Source organism: Solea solea, chromosome 14, assembly GCF_958295425.1.
Source record: "Solea solea chromosome 14, fSolSol10.1, whole genome shotgun sequence".
NCBI classification, from domain to species: Eukaryota; Metazoa; Chordata; class Actinopteri; order Pleuronectiformes; family Soleidae; genus Solea; species Solea solea.
The window spans coordinates 10,441,242-10,458,658 of NC_081147.1; the positions used below are offsets into that span (position 1 = coordinate 10,441,242).

At 41.9% G+C, this 17,417-nt stretch overlaps 1 protein-coding gene across 1 annotated transcript in view; it reads left to right on the plus strand.

Moving 5' to 3' along the window:
* The window catches only part of tenm1 (teneurin transmembrane protein 1), a 172,656-nt gene that overhangs the window by 89,929 nt on the left and 65,310 nt on the right, over window positions 1–17,417 (plus strand). Inside the window, exons 8-14 of the mRNA XM_058649610.1 lie at window positions 1,369–1,576; window positions 6,306–6,407; window positions 8,778–8,972; window positions 11,051–11,251; window positions 12,789–12,974; window positions 13,137–13,166; window positions 13,294–13,440. Coding sequence (XP_058505593.1) covers window positions 1,369–1,576; window positions 6,306–6,407; window positions 8,778–8,972; window positions 11,051–11,251; window positions 12,789–12,974; window positions 13,137–13,166; window positions 13,294–13,440 — 1,069 coding nt within the window. The remainder of the gene's footprint in view (window positions 1–1,368; window positions 1,577–6,305; window positions 6,408–8,777; window positions 8,973–11,050; window positions 11,252–12,788; window positions 12,975–13,136; window positions 13,167–13,293; window positions 13,441–17,417) is intronic.

Genomic DNA, 17,417 nt, shown 5'->3' on the forward strand with positions numbered 1-17,417 from the left:
GCAGTTTTCCCAGCATGCTCACTTTCACCAAATCTGAAAATTAGAACTGGTTTATTGCAGATTCACTTTTGCTGAAGATTTGGTCAGTGACGATAACGATTTGTCGAGTATGACGTTTTGCTGTTGAGGATTAATGTAAAGTAACGACTTTATCTAATCTAATTATAATCTTACTTTCTCCACTCACAAGTCAGGGCTTCAGTTAAGCAGGAAAAAACTGCTTGTAAACCTTATCTGTGATGACTCATTGTTAAATATGAGTGAAGCCGGAGACAAGACAGGTGTCAATAAGGTGTATTTATGCGTGATCGACATCCCAGCAGAGCAGGGACTGCTGTCTGCTTGTTTAACAGATAGCATTTATGAGCCATGAACAAATCACTGTTTTATACTTGTTCTGACAACAGTAGCAGAAAATATGCAAATAAGAACAATTAAATTGTGAGTTCAGTGGTGTTAAAATGCAGGGTAAATGATGATGGCAACAGAGGTTTTACTTGCTGAGACTTGACAGATAAACAAGACTGATTTTACCAGGTGTTCACTGAGGTACAAAATGTACTTGCCACCTAAAAAACATTTTTTTCCAATTGGGCAGAGAAGCCACAAAGCATGGATGCAAAAGGAAAAGGCCATCTCTGTTTTACTCCACTGAACCACTCCCACAAACAATACACACACACACACACACACATGCAATCTACAGAGTGTAGAACAGCAGTGTGAAGCACACATAGTTGTCTCCTTTTTAACATCAGTGCACCCCTGCACTCGCCTGCATGAAGAGGACTAATTAGCTGTTTTTGACACTAGTGTGACACACAGCCCTCAGGGGGAATAAACCTCAGCGAGTGCTTGCTAGTTCAAGGAGGTCTGAGGATGAGGAGGAAAGGAGAGAGAGGCAAGAGTGTCGAGGGAAGTTAAGGAGGGTGAAGGAAAAAAAAGCGCAGAAAGGTTGAGAGAGATCAAATAATAGTCTGGTGCATTTGAAAACCTGGGTGGTAGAGTCTGCCCATACTATTAGCAGCACATGGAGTTATCAAACCGACTGCTGCGGAGCTTGTCTGCTGGTGGACTGAGCTGTCATAGATAACCATTTCCCTTCGATTCTTTGCGATAATGTTGTGCACATACCCGCATACTTTATAATGCTATTCCCCAACTATTTGTATGTAGGCAGTGTTCCGATAACATCCAATTGCCAGTTTCACAATGTTCACGCAGCAGCAGCAGCAGCAGCAGCAACAGCAGCCACACTCCACTGCACAATGTTTGGCTTTCAAATTTCCATCGCATTTATGCAGGATTTGTGAGTTCCGTCTCGCTCCTTCCACCTGAATGTAATTGTTGTTTTGTGATTGTTTTCAGTTCGACTTTGTGAAACTGCTGGATGGAAAGGCGCTGCCTAGATCCTTGACTGATCCCGTCTCAACTGCCAAAGCTCCCAAAGGCCTGCTGCTGAGTGGCCTCCAAGAAACAGGCTTCATCGAGTACATGGACCCCGGCACCTGGCACCTCGCTTTGTACAATGATGGACGCAACCTGGAGCAAGTGTTGCTCCACAGCAGTCCTATAGGTGAGGAAAATGAAGCTTTAAAAGCTCACGCCTTTAGAGGTAACACCTGTCTTCCTTTTGTCCTTTCTTCCATTTGGTTAAGAATATCTGGCCAAGGTAACTCACCAAAAACAGAACAAATCAAAACAACACATTTAAAATTGACAACGGACCACAAATATCCAACCCTAAGTCCAGCGTAGGAATAGCAATTACACTGCAGTTACACAGTTTTTCGTCAGTGTTTTGAACTCACTCAGGGAGACAAAGTCATTAAGTTTTAATGTGTTCTGAAGGTTATTCCATGACCAGGGAGCAGCATAAGTGAACGCCGCTCTACGGTGTTCAGCGAAAAACAATCAGTCATATAAAATGTATTTGTGTAGCAGCTTTTGTACAAATGAGTGCAAATTCAAAGTGCTCCACTGAAGATTGAGTAGATATCAGTGCTTGCGCCTCAGGGTCTCTTCACCCTCTTGTCCCTTTTCCCCTTCCATCTGTTGACGTGCGGAAAACATAGCTGTGAAAAGTGTTTATATGAGACTCGCTGACATCTGAGTGAAACTTTTCCTCCAATGAGAGTGAGCTTAGCTTGGCAGGAGACAGCTGCTAGAACGGGGAGGACAGCTCCTGTCGTAATGACAGGGTTTGCTAACTGTAGCTCATTGCTATGACACACATGGATGCCAGTGTAAATTGAAGGATGTGAATAATGCAAGAGTATGTGGCTGAATATAGACAAGTGGGTAATTACCAGGGCAGTTTCCTCACTCCCACTTTGTCCAATGGTCCTTAAGAAAATACAGTGTTCAAATAGGGGGAAAAAAAGTATTTGGAATTCTAGTAGCGCAATCACATTAGGGCGAGGGCTGGGGTGCAATTACAAAGCATACAGTATGTTATAATCACATATATTTGTAGAAGTACTAAGTACTCCAGGGAATTATTTGTTTTTTGTTCCTATTGATCTTAAATGGTTCCTGCATTATGTTTTTTTTTTTTCTTTTCTTGTTTTGTATTAGTAAATAACCAGGATTCTCCAGCTCCGTAATTGAAAACATGTGTGTATAAGAAAACGTGTGTCCATACAGAGCTTTGTAGTTATAAATCATTGTACCGGAGACGTCTTTTGTTATTGTATTGACAGCATCTTTTATTTAACAACTGGCAGCACGTAACCACAAAACAGACTTTATTACAGAGCTGTCAAACACGTGTTGACACATGTGCTGTCTTAAAAGTCTGGGAAACACCAGACCTATTTTGAGTCAAACATATTGGAGCCAAACGTGAAAAAGTACGAAAAGTTAACTTTCCTGTTTTCTCATTTCCGTGTCATGAATAATCAAAAACAAATGTAATCACAACAGATGGCCTCAGAATAGCAGCTTTTAGTCTGCTAAGGTTTTTCTGAAGGCCATCGGACGTTTTTAATGAAGTGATGCAGCTTGAGAGAGGAAAATGTTATTAATGGGTCCGTGTCAAAGTTCATTTCACTGCCCATTTACACCTCTAACGAGGGTTACGGACAGGCACTGCTTTGTTTCGGAGGCAGAAAATCCAAGCCGTCGAGCTACAGTACAATAAATTCTAATAAGAGACAGTGCTGGAGACTCACAGTGGAGCTTTGTGGGGAGATGAGGGGGAAATGAGATGATCTCTGTCGGGAAATTGAGCTGTTCCGCAGCCAATAGTAACTAGATACAACAAAGAAAGTATAAATAAGAGAATAGCAGAGGACCATCATAAAATAAATAAATAAAATAAATACATCAAATAAAGTAAAATCAATATCGTATAGAGTATAAAAAGGAAGAAAATATGACAGCACAATGAAAACAATACATGAACAAGTGCACAAAACTGGGCCTGTTTCACAACCAGGGAGCATCCTGTATGTAAACCAGGTTGTAGTGTTTGTGATTATATGAGGCAGAAAAACACTGTCACTGACAATTGCAGTAATGATCAGCTTGATTAAAGTAAAAAGAGCGTTCAAAGCTTGTATGTTTGGTCAGCTGCTAACTCTCATGTATCGTCAGAAGAGCTGTCATCTGTTCAAATGCACGCCCGCCCACACACACACACACACACACACATACGGACACGGACACACACAGGTTTGCTTTGCACAGCTATTCTTAGACCACTGCATTGACTTCCATTCATGTGGACAGCCTAAAACAAAGTGTTATGCCTAATCTTAACCACAAATAGATAATTCCTAACCGTTACCTTAACCAGTTCCTCAGAAACCAGCTTTTGGTCTCCATGACGACTATACTGGTCCTGACAAAGTCAGTGTTTAAACCAGAGGAGGTCCTGAAGAGGTAACACTCTCTCTCACACACACACACACACACACGCGCACTCACACAGATCTCAGTTACATCTTTATGATGCTGCTGAGTAAGACAGAAAATTGGCGGCACATTGCTGATATACAATACATACTGTAATATATGGTTATGTGCGTACAGTCATTTCTCAGTGATTGTCACTGTCGGGCATAAATAGGTCACATACAAGAGCTGGGTGAAAGGAAAGAATATCATCATTATATGAATGCTGATTTAATTTTTTTATCTTTTTTTTTTTCATTTTGTCACAGCAGATGTTGGTAAAAACCTTTTTTTATTCACCTCCGCCACTGTTGCCAGGTTTTACCTGTGATCTTCAAAAGCACCTGCTTAATGATTTCTGCCATTTTGCCACGTCCACTGCAGCCTCCTCTCCTTTGATTCTGTTCCTGTACCCAGGCAGAGCTGTGCTTCCTCTATAGCACTATTAATTATGCATATTTCTATAATTCAGCTGTCATTTCATGCCATCTTGAACGGTGTATTTCTTACACAATGGCCAACAAACTATGAAGCGGTTTCATGGATATATCAGGAAGGTTTCTTTTGTTTTACACATGTAGAATAAACAGAAATGCTGTTTGAGTGGCTACTACATGTACATATTTCTAGTTCGCTGAGCAGCCATTTCCTTCTTAGTTCATAAAGGCCAAGGGTCATAAAGCATGGCTCAAAGTTTACAGCCTCATAAAGTACAATTGGAATGCTTATTTGACCAATCAGATCACTTGGCTGGAAGCACTCATTTTTATAATAGCATTTAACTGCAATAACTTATGGCATGAGTGATTTCTAACTGGAAATGCTTTAGTCGGTGGAAAGAGCTGAGTGGGTGACACACACACACACACACACACAGACACTATATACTGTAACAAATAAAGGCATGGCTCTATTGCTCTTCATATATTACCTGTTAATTGCCTGCAGATTTTTATAGTTAAGACATCGACCTGAAATATGCAGAGCTTATATCACCGTGACAGCTCAATAAACGTTCTGATGGATTCCTCACATCCCCGATGTGAGTGTAATGTTTTGTTCATTGTAGCCGCCAGATACCACACTTGCATTTGTTAGTCGTTGTTTTGTTGTTGTTGTTGTTTTTTTCCACGGACGAGAACGAGACACTCATGGGAAAAGGTTTGTGAGTTCACCTTACTGTGTGGGAGAGAAGATGATTGCCACTCCTTCACTCCATCAGTGTGACGATGACAGGTGATGGAGGTGAAAATTACTTTGGTTTCTGTAGTGATGCGCTGCTATGGAGGATAACGCTGTGCTGCCGGCTACTGGCAGGGCCTCTCTCATTAGCATTTGTCACACGTGCCTCAAGGCGCGTATCACATAATAACTTTGTGTGCATGTTTGTAAATGTGTGTGTATGTGTGTGTTCACCCAAGCCATGAGACTGACAGATTTGTCATCCATGCTCCCCGAACAGAGCGTGCCAGGGGACTGCAGTGGTTTGACTCTGCAGCTGATGTCTGTACGGAGGAGCCGAGCAGGACAGCACAGGGTCAAATAAAGGATGACATTCCTGACATCCATTTTAATTACTCTATCTAGCTCAGATAAAGCTCGCCGGGCGCAAGACAGCCAGTAGCACAGCTCAGATCCCTAACTCTGCCGGCCAAGATTCTTGTGTGCTCACGACTCAAGAATCTTGCATCTCCAGCAGAGCCGACAGAGCTCAGCAGGTTTATATAATGCTCTAAAAGCATAAATGTGCGCCCTCCTCTAAATCTGTCTTTCTCCACACTGTCTGTAGTCAGAGAATGATCGGACATGATGGACATATCAATGGCAGAGAAGGAGACGGCAAAAAACGAACGCGGCTAATTGCAGTTTGGTGGCAGAAAAGGATGAAACGCTGAAAGTCTACAGAAGGATATGATAAAAACACTCATATCTAGATGAGACAGAGCGCGAGTAGAACAAGCATCGCATTGATCCTGAGACAGTGCAGCTACTGTAATGACACAGTATCAACCATTCTCCACTAACTTGTGCACTCACAATGTCAGATTTTATGTTGTTCAATTGTGTTCCGAAGTGCGCCCTTGTAAACAGTTTGTTTATTAAGCCTTGATGTTTGTAAATTTGCACACAGTGTGTTTCCAACCTGTAATGCAGTATAATGTGCTTAGTGCTACTGAGTGTAAGTGAGTGCTTGGCCATTCCCCAGAGAGTGATAGCAGCTGGATCAGACTAATCTAATATAGCCCCAGTGTCTGGGGAGCCATCCATTGCTTATCAGATCTCTCATTCAATAACAGAGGGCCATGCCAGTTTATGGAGTTACATGTGGAATATTTCCAAGTTTTTTTTTTCTCTCTCTCTCTGTCTGTTTGTTTGTTTCTGATTCGTGAATGTCTGTGGTTCTGCAGACTCAATGGACGGTTGCTCCACAGGCTGTAATGGAAAGGGAGAGTGTGTGGCTGGACACTGCCACTGTTTTTCTGGATTCTTGGGTCCTGACTGTGCCAAAGGTAAGAAATTAAGAAATATACACAGTGTTTTTTTTTCCTCTTAATATAGTCCACTTAATATAATGTATTTATTTACTTTCTGTGGGGACTGCAAGCAATACTCAACCTGAAGTTTGGGTATTGGTGCATGTGCAGGGGAGTATTCGCTAGCTTTATGGATTATTAAGCATCTAGTGCAGATATTTATAGCTTCGCTTTAATTGTCCTTGAGACGTGTCTAGAAATGGAGTCCACCTGTGGCTAACTGAACTGATTGGACAAAGTTTCCAAAGGTTATACACAATTCACACAGCATATCAGGATGAAAATCAACCCATTAAATCCAAGGTATGAAACCATTTCTAAAGCTCTGAGTGTTCCCTGGAGCATGGTGGCCTCAATCATTGTGAAATGGAGGGCGTTTGAAACCACCACTCTTCGTCCTACAGTTGGGAGTCCAGCCAAAGTAAATAGGCGAGAAACAATCCTTGGCCAGGTCAACAAAAACCCAGTGGTCACTAATAGAGCTTCAGGATCCCTCTGGTGAGATGGTAGAACTTGGTCTTGTCCATATGAGACTGTGAATGGTCCAGCCAACATGGAAACAGGGGGGATGAAGAATTTTACATAACTGTGACCATACGGAAGAATGACTCAGATCTTAGGTAAGAAGTTTAGGTAAGAACATATTGAGGAATCACAGCTTTGTGCCTCGGATGTTTGTGTGCGTGGTTTAGGCACAATGAAGCTTAGAGGAGAGAGAAGAAAAACCCTCAGCAAGACAATGCTGAAATGTCTTTGGTCCAAGTCACTGTCCTTGTCCTTGAGTCATTCATTCAAATCATAGACATACTTTCACAGAGCACATCTGTGGAGAGAACTGAAAATTAGTTTAGAGGATCTGTTAAAAAGAACGGGATAAATGCCCAAACACAGATGTTCACAGATGTTCTACACAATCACCCAAGAAGATCCATTTTTTGTTTCGAGTTCAGGGTCTAAATGTTTTGTCAATTAGAGATTTTGGATTTGGATTTTTAAAACATGTTTCACATTGTCATAATGGAATACTCTTCACCCTCTACAATGTGTTATTAATTAATAGCTGATTGAAGATAATTCCATCATTTAATTAAAACTATATTGTATTTTTCAACATCAGAACTTGAACTTTCAGGTCAATTGTTTTAATTAAATTGTTGGTTTTTGTACAATTAAAACATTTGGCCCCAGTCTAACTACGGTGCCTAAAACCCACCATTTCCTGCACAAAGGGTTCACATGAAAAACCTTTCAGTGGCTCACTGGACTCCCCCCATTATTTCCTCTACTTTTTAAATGTGAAACCTCTGCAGGAGCTTTTGAGTTTCAGCGACAACACATTTAGCAAAGCTTGAGAATTAGCAGAGTTGAAGAAACCAAAATGAATGAGCTTCATTTCCATCGCTCTTCCCTAGTGGTTTCTCTCTGCCACTTCATCATGTGCACTCTGTTCTCTCTCCTCTGCTTATTTTTTGTTCTCTCTGTCCCTCTCTACTTTGTAATACAACTGTGGTTGCATCTGTCTCATTGTGTAAAAACAGGTGATGTGATATCACACCCGGTGATTTATTTACGCTCATTATTTATTCATACTTGCGTCTCATTTTTTCTAATTTTCCTTTCCCATTTTCGCAGTGCAGAGTGTTAGAATTAACAAAGGATCAAACACGCACATGCCCACATGCATGAATGCACCGAGTCTTTTGAATTATCCCAGTAAAAAAAAGACATTGGTTCTGGATCATCTTTCGACTGCATTTGAAGTCTCATGCTGCCATCACTTCCCCCGCTGTAATGAGGAGGAGGGGTGTAACTCTCAGGGCATCATCAGACACTCAGAGACTTTATTGTACCTTGCTGTCATTACGTTAACCACAGCTCTCCATCTATGCGTGGAGATCGCTCTGCTTTCCACACTCATGCTATAAACCCCTAATGCTCTCTTTCCTAATCTTCAGTTTTCACGATTGTTTTCACGGCCTGTTCAAAGCGAATGAGGTGACATTGGGGGGGATTTGCTACCATTTCTGGGTTGCCGTGGTAGCCAGGCTCAGGTGGTGCTTGAGTAAATTGAAACAGCATGAGGGATATGCTGGAGATTTTATATATGTGTGTGTGTGTGCGTGAGAGAGGGAGAAGCGAGAGGAAAAGAGGGAGACAAAGGCTGCTTGAGGATTTGCTGAATCCGCGCTGCAGCTGAGATAAGAGAGCGTAGCCCCACTCACGGTAGGTTACTGCGGTCTACCAGCTAATATACTGCAGAACAGTGTGTGTGTGTGTGTGTGTGTGTGTGTTTGCATTTGTGTACTTCTGAGTGTGTGGGTGTAATCTTTGTTTGTCCTGTTGCAGACTCGTGCCCCGTGTTGTGCAGCGGCAACGGCGTTTATGAAAAAGGAAGGTGTGTGTGCCTGACGGGGTGGAAGGGGGCAGAGTGTAATGTGGAGGAAGGTCAGTGTATCGACCCCACCTGCTCCAACCACGGCTCCTGCATCCAGGGAATATGCATATGCAGTCCTGCCTACAAAGGGGTGAACTGTGAACAAGGTAAGATGTTATACAGCAGAGACACACACCTCTGCGAGTCACACCAGAGTAAAAATGCTCCACTTATTATATTAATGGCATCCATTCATCCATTTTCTACCTCTTAATCCCCATATTGCATGTTTTTGGACTGTGGGAGGAAAACCAGAGAACCCAGAGAAAACCCACGCACACACGGCGAGAACATGCAAACTCCATACAGAAAGGCCCTTGTTCCAACCGGGTCGCGAACCCGGGTCTTCTTGCCGCAACCGTGAGGCCCTGAGATGAGACCAAATGACAAAATTGAAGAAGATCCCACATAGTTATTAAATAAAATGTAACATTTCACACCAGCACGTTCCAGTTCAGACTGTAGTTCCTGAATTAACACCAGTTAAGCAGAACAAAAGTTCCACAGCCCGTCATCATCAGTGGCAGATCAAGTTTTCCTTCGGTTAATTCAGAAAATGAAACCCCCTAATCACCACTAACATTTTTCATGCTTGTGTATGAGCGATAACAGAGAGACTCATCTTCAATCCATTCTGCGTATACCAGTGTCAGTTCAGTTTCACAAAACATTTGAAACCAAATCAAAAAGCAGTCAAGTCTGTCAGTCAATAAACAATAAATGCAGCATTTGCATCAAATGTTTTCAAAGAATTGCACCGTGTATAAGCCCTGCTCACTGCTGGTACTGACTTGCATCTCAGCTAATCTGATCATAAATGGAGAGGTTTAAGTACTTAGGTTCACACCTGGCATTAGAATGCATCCCCACGCGTGTCTCCAGTGACTACTTGTGATCAGATCTCATTTACTTCGCTCTCTATGTAAATAAACATACATCACGGCTCTTTGCAAAGACCAGAAGTGTTTTTCTTCTTAGCCACGATGTCTTTGATGGACAAGGCTGTTAGTCAGTCAGTCAGTCGGTCGGTCAGTCAGTCTGTCAGTCAGTCAGTCAGTCAGTCGGTCAGTCAGTCAGTCGGTCGGTCAGTCGGTCAGTCAGTCAGTCAGTCAGTCACTTAGTCAGTGAAAATGATCTTTCACCAAAAGCAAACACAACTCTGTGAAACACTGCAGTATTTCCACAGCAGACGCTCCCTTTGTCCATGTGAACGACACAAAAGCAAAAGCAAGACACTTACCTACTGTTACAGACGGGCACTGCTCACAGCCAATACAGCAAAAATATCAGAGCTCCTGTCGCGTACAGCTAATTTGGTACCTCCAAGGCCACATAATCTGTTCTGTTAATATCACCCTTGGTTGTAAAAGGTTGTTAATTAAACCCTATCAGAAATATAAGAGAGAGAAAAATACTACAATTTACAAAATGGTGCTGGTGATGGTTTTAATCGTTTTGGATGGACCAACCACTGTCTAACTCAGTGGTCATTTTCTGGTGATTTGTATTTATCTTTTTATCTTTGTTTATGTATCAGTGTAGTGACAACATTTTAAATGTACTGTTTCTATTTGTCAAATCATCTGCTTGTAAAGCCACGTAACAAATGAGCAAAAACACACTTAAAACCCTCATGATGTTACATTTGAACATAACTTGATGACACAGCTGTCCTATAGACCGCCCTGCTGTTGTCCCCACTATCTGGGCCTATAGAGACTGAGTCAGGTGTTTGACCTTGAGCAGCAGGGTGGAGCAGAGCTAAACTGAGCTGAGCTGAGCCGAGCTATGCTGTGCTTTGGCTCAGTGCTCAGAGCTGTAATTACACTCACTAACGTGGTGTAGTGCTGACCACCATTAGAGACACACACACACACACACACACACACAATCAAGCCATTTCACCCCTTATCAAAGCCTCAGCTCTAAGTGTCCTATGAAGTGTAATGTTGTGGAACAGAAACAGGGATTGTAGCTAGGGTGGTTAACTCCTGGATGGGATGCAAAGAACACTGCTTTCATACTCGGTGAACTGATGATTATAATGAGACAGCCCCTCCTCAACCCCCACAACTCCCCCTCGCACCCCCCACACACACACACACTTTCACTTCCTCCCATGCCACCCTTTCACTCCCTCCCCTCACCTCTGACTCATTATTGCTTCTCCCCCTCTTCTCTGCAGTGGACTGTATAGACCCTCAGTGTGGCGGACACGGCGTGTGTGTCCGCGGCGAGTGTGTGTGCTCAGCAGGCTGGGCAGGAGTGAGCTGTGACGAACAGCTGCCAGCCTGTCAAGAACAGTGTTCGGGACATGGCACCTATCTCCCCGAGTCAGACACCTGCGCCTGCCAGCCCAACTGGACGGGACCAGACTGCTACACTGGTACGACCTGAGGATTACTATTCATGCTCACAGGAAAAAAAAAGAATTACAACTGCACATTACTCGTAGCTCGCATGGTCTTGCCAGATACTAGTTCCTGGGGATTTGATTGGCATGAGGCTGAAATCTTGCATTCTCTTCACGCCGTAAATGAGATTTCCCCTCATGACACACACCCAACCCCACCCCAACACAACCACTCAGTTTACTGAGCATTTATATATGGCACACTAAGTAAAAAAAAAACCCACACATTTTCATTTTACTGTGATGCAACTTTAGTTTTCGAGCTTTCTCATGCTTGTTTCATATCTATTTACCTGTATGGTAATTCTAAAATAAGTAATTCAAATTAGTTTGGCCCTAGTCTTGTTTAAAAGACAGCGATTCTTCACTGATTTAAAAGAAAAGCCGATGTAGTGTCAGTCCTAAATTATAAAGTGCAGAATTCTGTGGTGCACAGTAAGAAAAGTGTCCTTGTCCTTGCAGCGTAAGCTGTCAGAGAAGAAAATAGCTACTGCAAGACTGACTTTCCTCTGTCCCCTCCACTCTTACTCAGTGCTGGTTTGTGGAAGTATGCTTTACCATGCACCCCAATGATTTAAAGGCATTTGGCATGAGCTCCCACTCTCAGGTGCGTGCATGCCATATTACAGTGATATATCCCATGATAATGATAGACCGTGGCTGAATATCTGAGATGTGTTGGTCTCTCTACTACCTGCTGGGCTTTCACTCAAAAGGACTAAGGTATTCTACATCCTGGTCTTGTTGAAGCATAGCTAAGCTAATGTAATTCTAATAGAGAGCTGAAAACCCGAACTTTAATCCACTTTTTCCTCCCTCTCCATGCTATGTATATTTAAATTGAAATAACTTTTTTACAGCAGCTGGATAAGTAGTCTTTGTGTGCCTCAAGCACTTTGCTCTCTTTACTGATGGATGAGGCTTTGCCTCTGTGCGTTAGATGGTGAGCGGGGCACAGAAAAGGAAATAGACAGGGATAAAAAAGGAGCAAAGACTTTTAAAGGGATGTTGCAAGAGAGAGGGAGGGAAAAGAGAAACCTGACAGAGACACTGATGGAGAGATGAAGGAAAAAGAAAGGGTATTAACACGCTCACCAAATCTGATCAAAATATCATTGGACTAATAGAGTCCCTGTAGTTTGAATATGCAGTGCAAATACCAATCATTTGTCTGTTATTATGAGTCTATTCACTCTTCTTTTCCTACAGGGAGCTCAGCCATTAGAGGTGGGAAAATTGTGTATCGTGAGAAAATACACAGTATTAGTTTTTGAGGTTATCACCCTCTTCTATTGCTTCTCTTTTTCTCACACAAATCCAATGGCTCACCCCCAATTCAGAATTTAAAAACTTTTTTTTCCTTCTCTCAGTGTCCCCTGTGGCTCCTTTTTACCTTTTCCTTTCTTTCAAAGCTCAATGCCTCCATCTGTTCCCCTCCCTCTCGTTCGCTCTTCCTCTCACACATCCTCGCCTTTCTTCTCACGTATGTCCCCGCCCACTTGTTTGGCAGAACTGTGCCCAGTGCCATGTGGCAGCCACGGTGTTTGCTCAGAGGGCCAGTGCCAGTGTGAGGAGGGCTGGATTGGCGCCGCGTGTGACCAGCGAGCATGCCATCCTCGCTGCGAAGAACATGGCCAATGCCATGACGGGACCTGCATCTGCCAGCCCGGTTGGGAGGGAGAGCACTGTAACATTGGTGGGCTGTGTGTGTGTGTGTGTGTGTGTGTGTGTGTGTGTGTGTACGAGTGTTTAATTTGTCCTTGTGATATTTTGATATATGATTACATGGGTAATTAAAGCTTTTTCTCTTGTTGGAATAATTTCCATTTACACCCAACTCTCACATATTTCTCCACAGTTACTCATGACTTGGACGTAGTAGTGAAAGGTAATTTATCTTAATTCAGGATATAAATTTCAAATTTTGCTTCTCTAATATGCCTACAAATACCAAAAATGTCTCTCTCTCTCTCTGCGTGTGTGTGTGTGTGTGTGCGTGCGACACACCTCCTCAGATGGCTGTCCAGGGTTGTGCAGTGGGCATGGACGCTGTACCCTGGAGCAGAGCGGTTGGCGTTGCGTCTGCCAGGCCGGATGGAGTGGGCCTGGATGCAGCGTTGTCATGGAAACTGACTGCAGTGATGGAACAGACAATGACGGAGGTGACACTCCAACATCATCTATCATTTTCTGTCTCTTTTTCTCTTTCTTACCTCTGTCACTTATGTCTTCCTGGCAGATTGTCTATTCCATTCTATTACTTCTCCTGTTTGTCCTGCCAAAAACATCTGCCTTGTTGTTCTTCCCCCTTCTGTCCCCTCTCTTGTCCCAGTCCTGCTGAGTCTCCTGGTGGATATTATTTGATGGAATATGTATTAGATTGTGTTAGTGTGAGCACATGCATATTGTATGTGCACGTGTTTTTGTCGGGTGTTCCTCTTGTCACAGTAAAATGTCTCATATGCATATCACCTGCTGGGATAAAAGGCTCCCAGAGAAAATGCTCAAAAGTTTAAACACAGCAAACCCTACTGAACAGATTTCTGCTTTATTAGGTCTGAGGTGTGCGATGACAGATGAGAGCTACAGTACGTGTCACTCTGCCTCAGAGCTGTTTTCTCTCCTCAGGTGTAGAAAGGAACATCTTTGCAGTAGCAGGGGCACAGCTCATTACAACCATTTCCTCTCACTTTCAGTTTCATCTACAGCTATCTGCAGCGCATAACAGGTTTTAAAATATTGTGCAATATTGCAGTGCTTTCAACTGTCCCCATTTGCACTGAAACGCCATCAAATACCCATTATGGGCATGTCTGTTAAACTAGTGCAGTAATTCATCATTCACTGGAAGCAAGGTAGTATCATATTTGTTTGCAGGAAAAGCCTCTTTTGTATATTTTGTCTGTGCAGTGTTGCGCTTGGATGCTTCTGCATGAATGTGAAGGGGCCAATGCTCAAATTTTGCATCGTGCATTAATATTCACAACGAAACATATCCACTTCAATTTGCACTTTCTACACTGCACACAATTGACTGGGCTTAGTATGAAATGAACCTCCCACACCTGAACAAATACATCTCAACATTAGCGCTTCACAATAACAGAAAATCATGGCACATGAAATGAAGTTGTGCACATTGTGATGACAATATAATATATAATATAATATACATAAACAAATACACACAAAGCTGTTTGTTTTCATATGTATTGGTATACAGTGAACAATAACACAATATGGTATATTCATACAATTCATTCAAGTTAAAGTGTCAAGTAAAAGCTGATAAACATACTTAAAACAGGAACAGGTTTCCAAATAGTCTTCCTCTAATGGTCTTAAAATAAGTTATAAATCCCCTAGTGGGATCGAGCTGGATAGCTTTGATGCTGCTGTAACGTACTCCAGGTTGAAGGAGCAGGAGTACGAAAACGTTTTTTTCTGCACATCTCAGTATGTTCTGAGGAAACACTAAATGAACTGAAGGCCTGGGAGGCGCAGGCTCTGACTTAACTGTTTGTGTGACATGTAGGAGGATAAATAGTCTGGCAGCAAACCAAGAAAGGATTTGTAAATTAAGCTATATAAGTGCCGTAGTCTAATTTGGTGAAGTTGCCTGTTGCAGCTAAATATCATTTGTCTCATATTTCCCTTCTAAGTGTGTTGGAGAAGCTATGTAGCCTTCACTTAGCATTAAAACTCAAAAGATATGATCATTGAGGGGTTTTGTAAAAAACACGATGATCCAAAATGGATAAAAAAGGAAGTATAATTGTTCTTATCTTCAAAATTTGCCTAATGAAATCGTGGAGCTTCAATTTTACACACTGGACCTTTAAGTGTGTGTCTGCGTGTGCGTGTGTGTGTGTGTGTAGAACACCTTTAGCATCACATTAATTGCATTTCATTTGTCTTATAAATATTATGGATCATAACTGCTTTCAAAGAACCATTGTTGTTTACCTTTGATGAGGTATGTAGTCTTTTACTATTAAAACAAGTTTGTAAATACATGAAATGAATGTCAACAACAATGTTTATTTATTTATCTTTTTTTAATGAAAGCAATCTGTCACAGATTAAGGGATAACAATATCAATACAACTCCATTCTGTTATAGGAGCAATAACACTCTTGTTATCATTGTTACATTGAAATCACTGCACCATGCTCATACGTGAGGTGTAGAGGGAGGTTGGTTTTTCACATTTGGACTGAACCACACTGGGCTGTGTCTCTTTGCTAAGCTAAGTGGCTACTGGCTCCAGTCCTGCATTGAATGGACTAACTGTACATTTAACAGACAGATAATATTAGCAAGATATACGAGCACCTCTGGTGTTTCTCTCTATCGCTTTGTATTAATAGGCTGAGGTAGTTCAACACAGTTGAAGTGGTGAGTGGGTGTATGAAGCAATATATATATATGTATATATATATATATATATATATATATATATATATATATATATGACACATACATACATTACATATGGAAAAATAAATATGAGGTAAATGAGAATGAATATTGATGAACTTCCTCAAGTGTTTATAATGGTTTAGTCTAAGTGTGATTATGTTTTGGAACAACGCACCAACAAAGGCCCACAGAGACGTTTAGACTTCTCTTATCTTTCTTTTCTTCCACCTCTGTGTGCAGATTTTCAAATACCATCATTTTCTACCTCGTAATTCAGCCATCCTCCTTAATTTGCAGATATATATTGTAAGCTCTCGTCGTCCTCTCTCAGAGCAATCTGTCTCTCTCTGAAGATAGACGGAGATGGAAAAATGCTATCACAAATAATCAGAGAATGAAGAGGAACTTTGAAGATAGTTTCAATTATTCTGCCTGAATAGGAGAGAGTATTACGTGTATTGTTCTTCCCCTTGGACAAAACAACATTCATTCCACTGACTAGGCAGCGAAAGCCGTGGCACACACGTATTACTATTCATGACATGGTCCAAATCTACATTTTTGCTATGTTTCTTGCTGTGTGCTCTTTAACAGCAGTGGCTGCCTAATAAGCTACAACCGTGTTGTTTTTAATAACAATATTAGAATTTCAAGTGCTTTCAAGGTGAAGTCGGCAATCTTATGGAAATCAACCATTGTACTACTCTGCCCTTGTAGGTGGAGGTTACAATAGAATTCTGTTGGCCTTTCATTCTCCCCTCTGTGGTCAGATGAATTTAAATGTCAGCAGTGTTTCCTGCCTTTTCAGAAACGGGCTTGAAATGGGAAACACAAATGCCAGTCTGGCTCCTATTACCTGCCGTCTTGGCTCGCATCCACAACTTACTGTTTGCACTGGACTTTTATGGATCACATTCAAATAACGCCGGTGATTCTGCTCTGATTTATAGCAATAGATGCTATAATTGTACACTGATGGCTCCTAATGAATCGCGTTTGATTGATACTCGTGGTAATGATGATACACGCGCGGTTTATTGTTGTAGATTAGATCAGTTTCTCACCTGCCAGTAGTGCGGTTGATGTTAATATATTTACATTATTAAGTATGTAAATTCAACTTCCCGAATAATAAATCATTATGTCTAAATTTACAGTGCTGTCCAGGAGTCGTAGAGCACCACAATTCTGTCAAACGATGTGACTGAGAGTTGGTCTCATATAGCAAACTGTCGATGAGTTTAACTCATACGACATGTTTATGTTAGTGCTCAGGCATGTCTTGAATAAGTCTAGTGTAGTAGACGTGAAAAAGTAGGACAACCTAAGTAGCATTAATTAGGGTTCAAGAGAGCCAAGGTCACGCTATTGTTCCAGAGGAAGGGTCGGACAAACTTAATACCTCACACTTTAACGTGTAGAGTATCCACATCGAGGCCGGCTCTACGCAGGGGCAAGAGGGGGCAGAGCCCCCTTAAATAAATGTCTTGCCCCCTCAAATCGAAATTTTGGAAGTTGAGAAAGCACATTTTAATATACCCACACAATTAATATACATTACAAGTTGACAAAATAATCTGTAGTAGCGGAAAAATCCGCCGAAAAAGGGACACACACGATACAGTGTCGACTTCCCCCTCATCTCTCTGTCCCTCCGCTGTGCTTGTATTCACAGGCTGCGCAGCACAGACACACACACGCACACACCCCACAGTA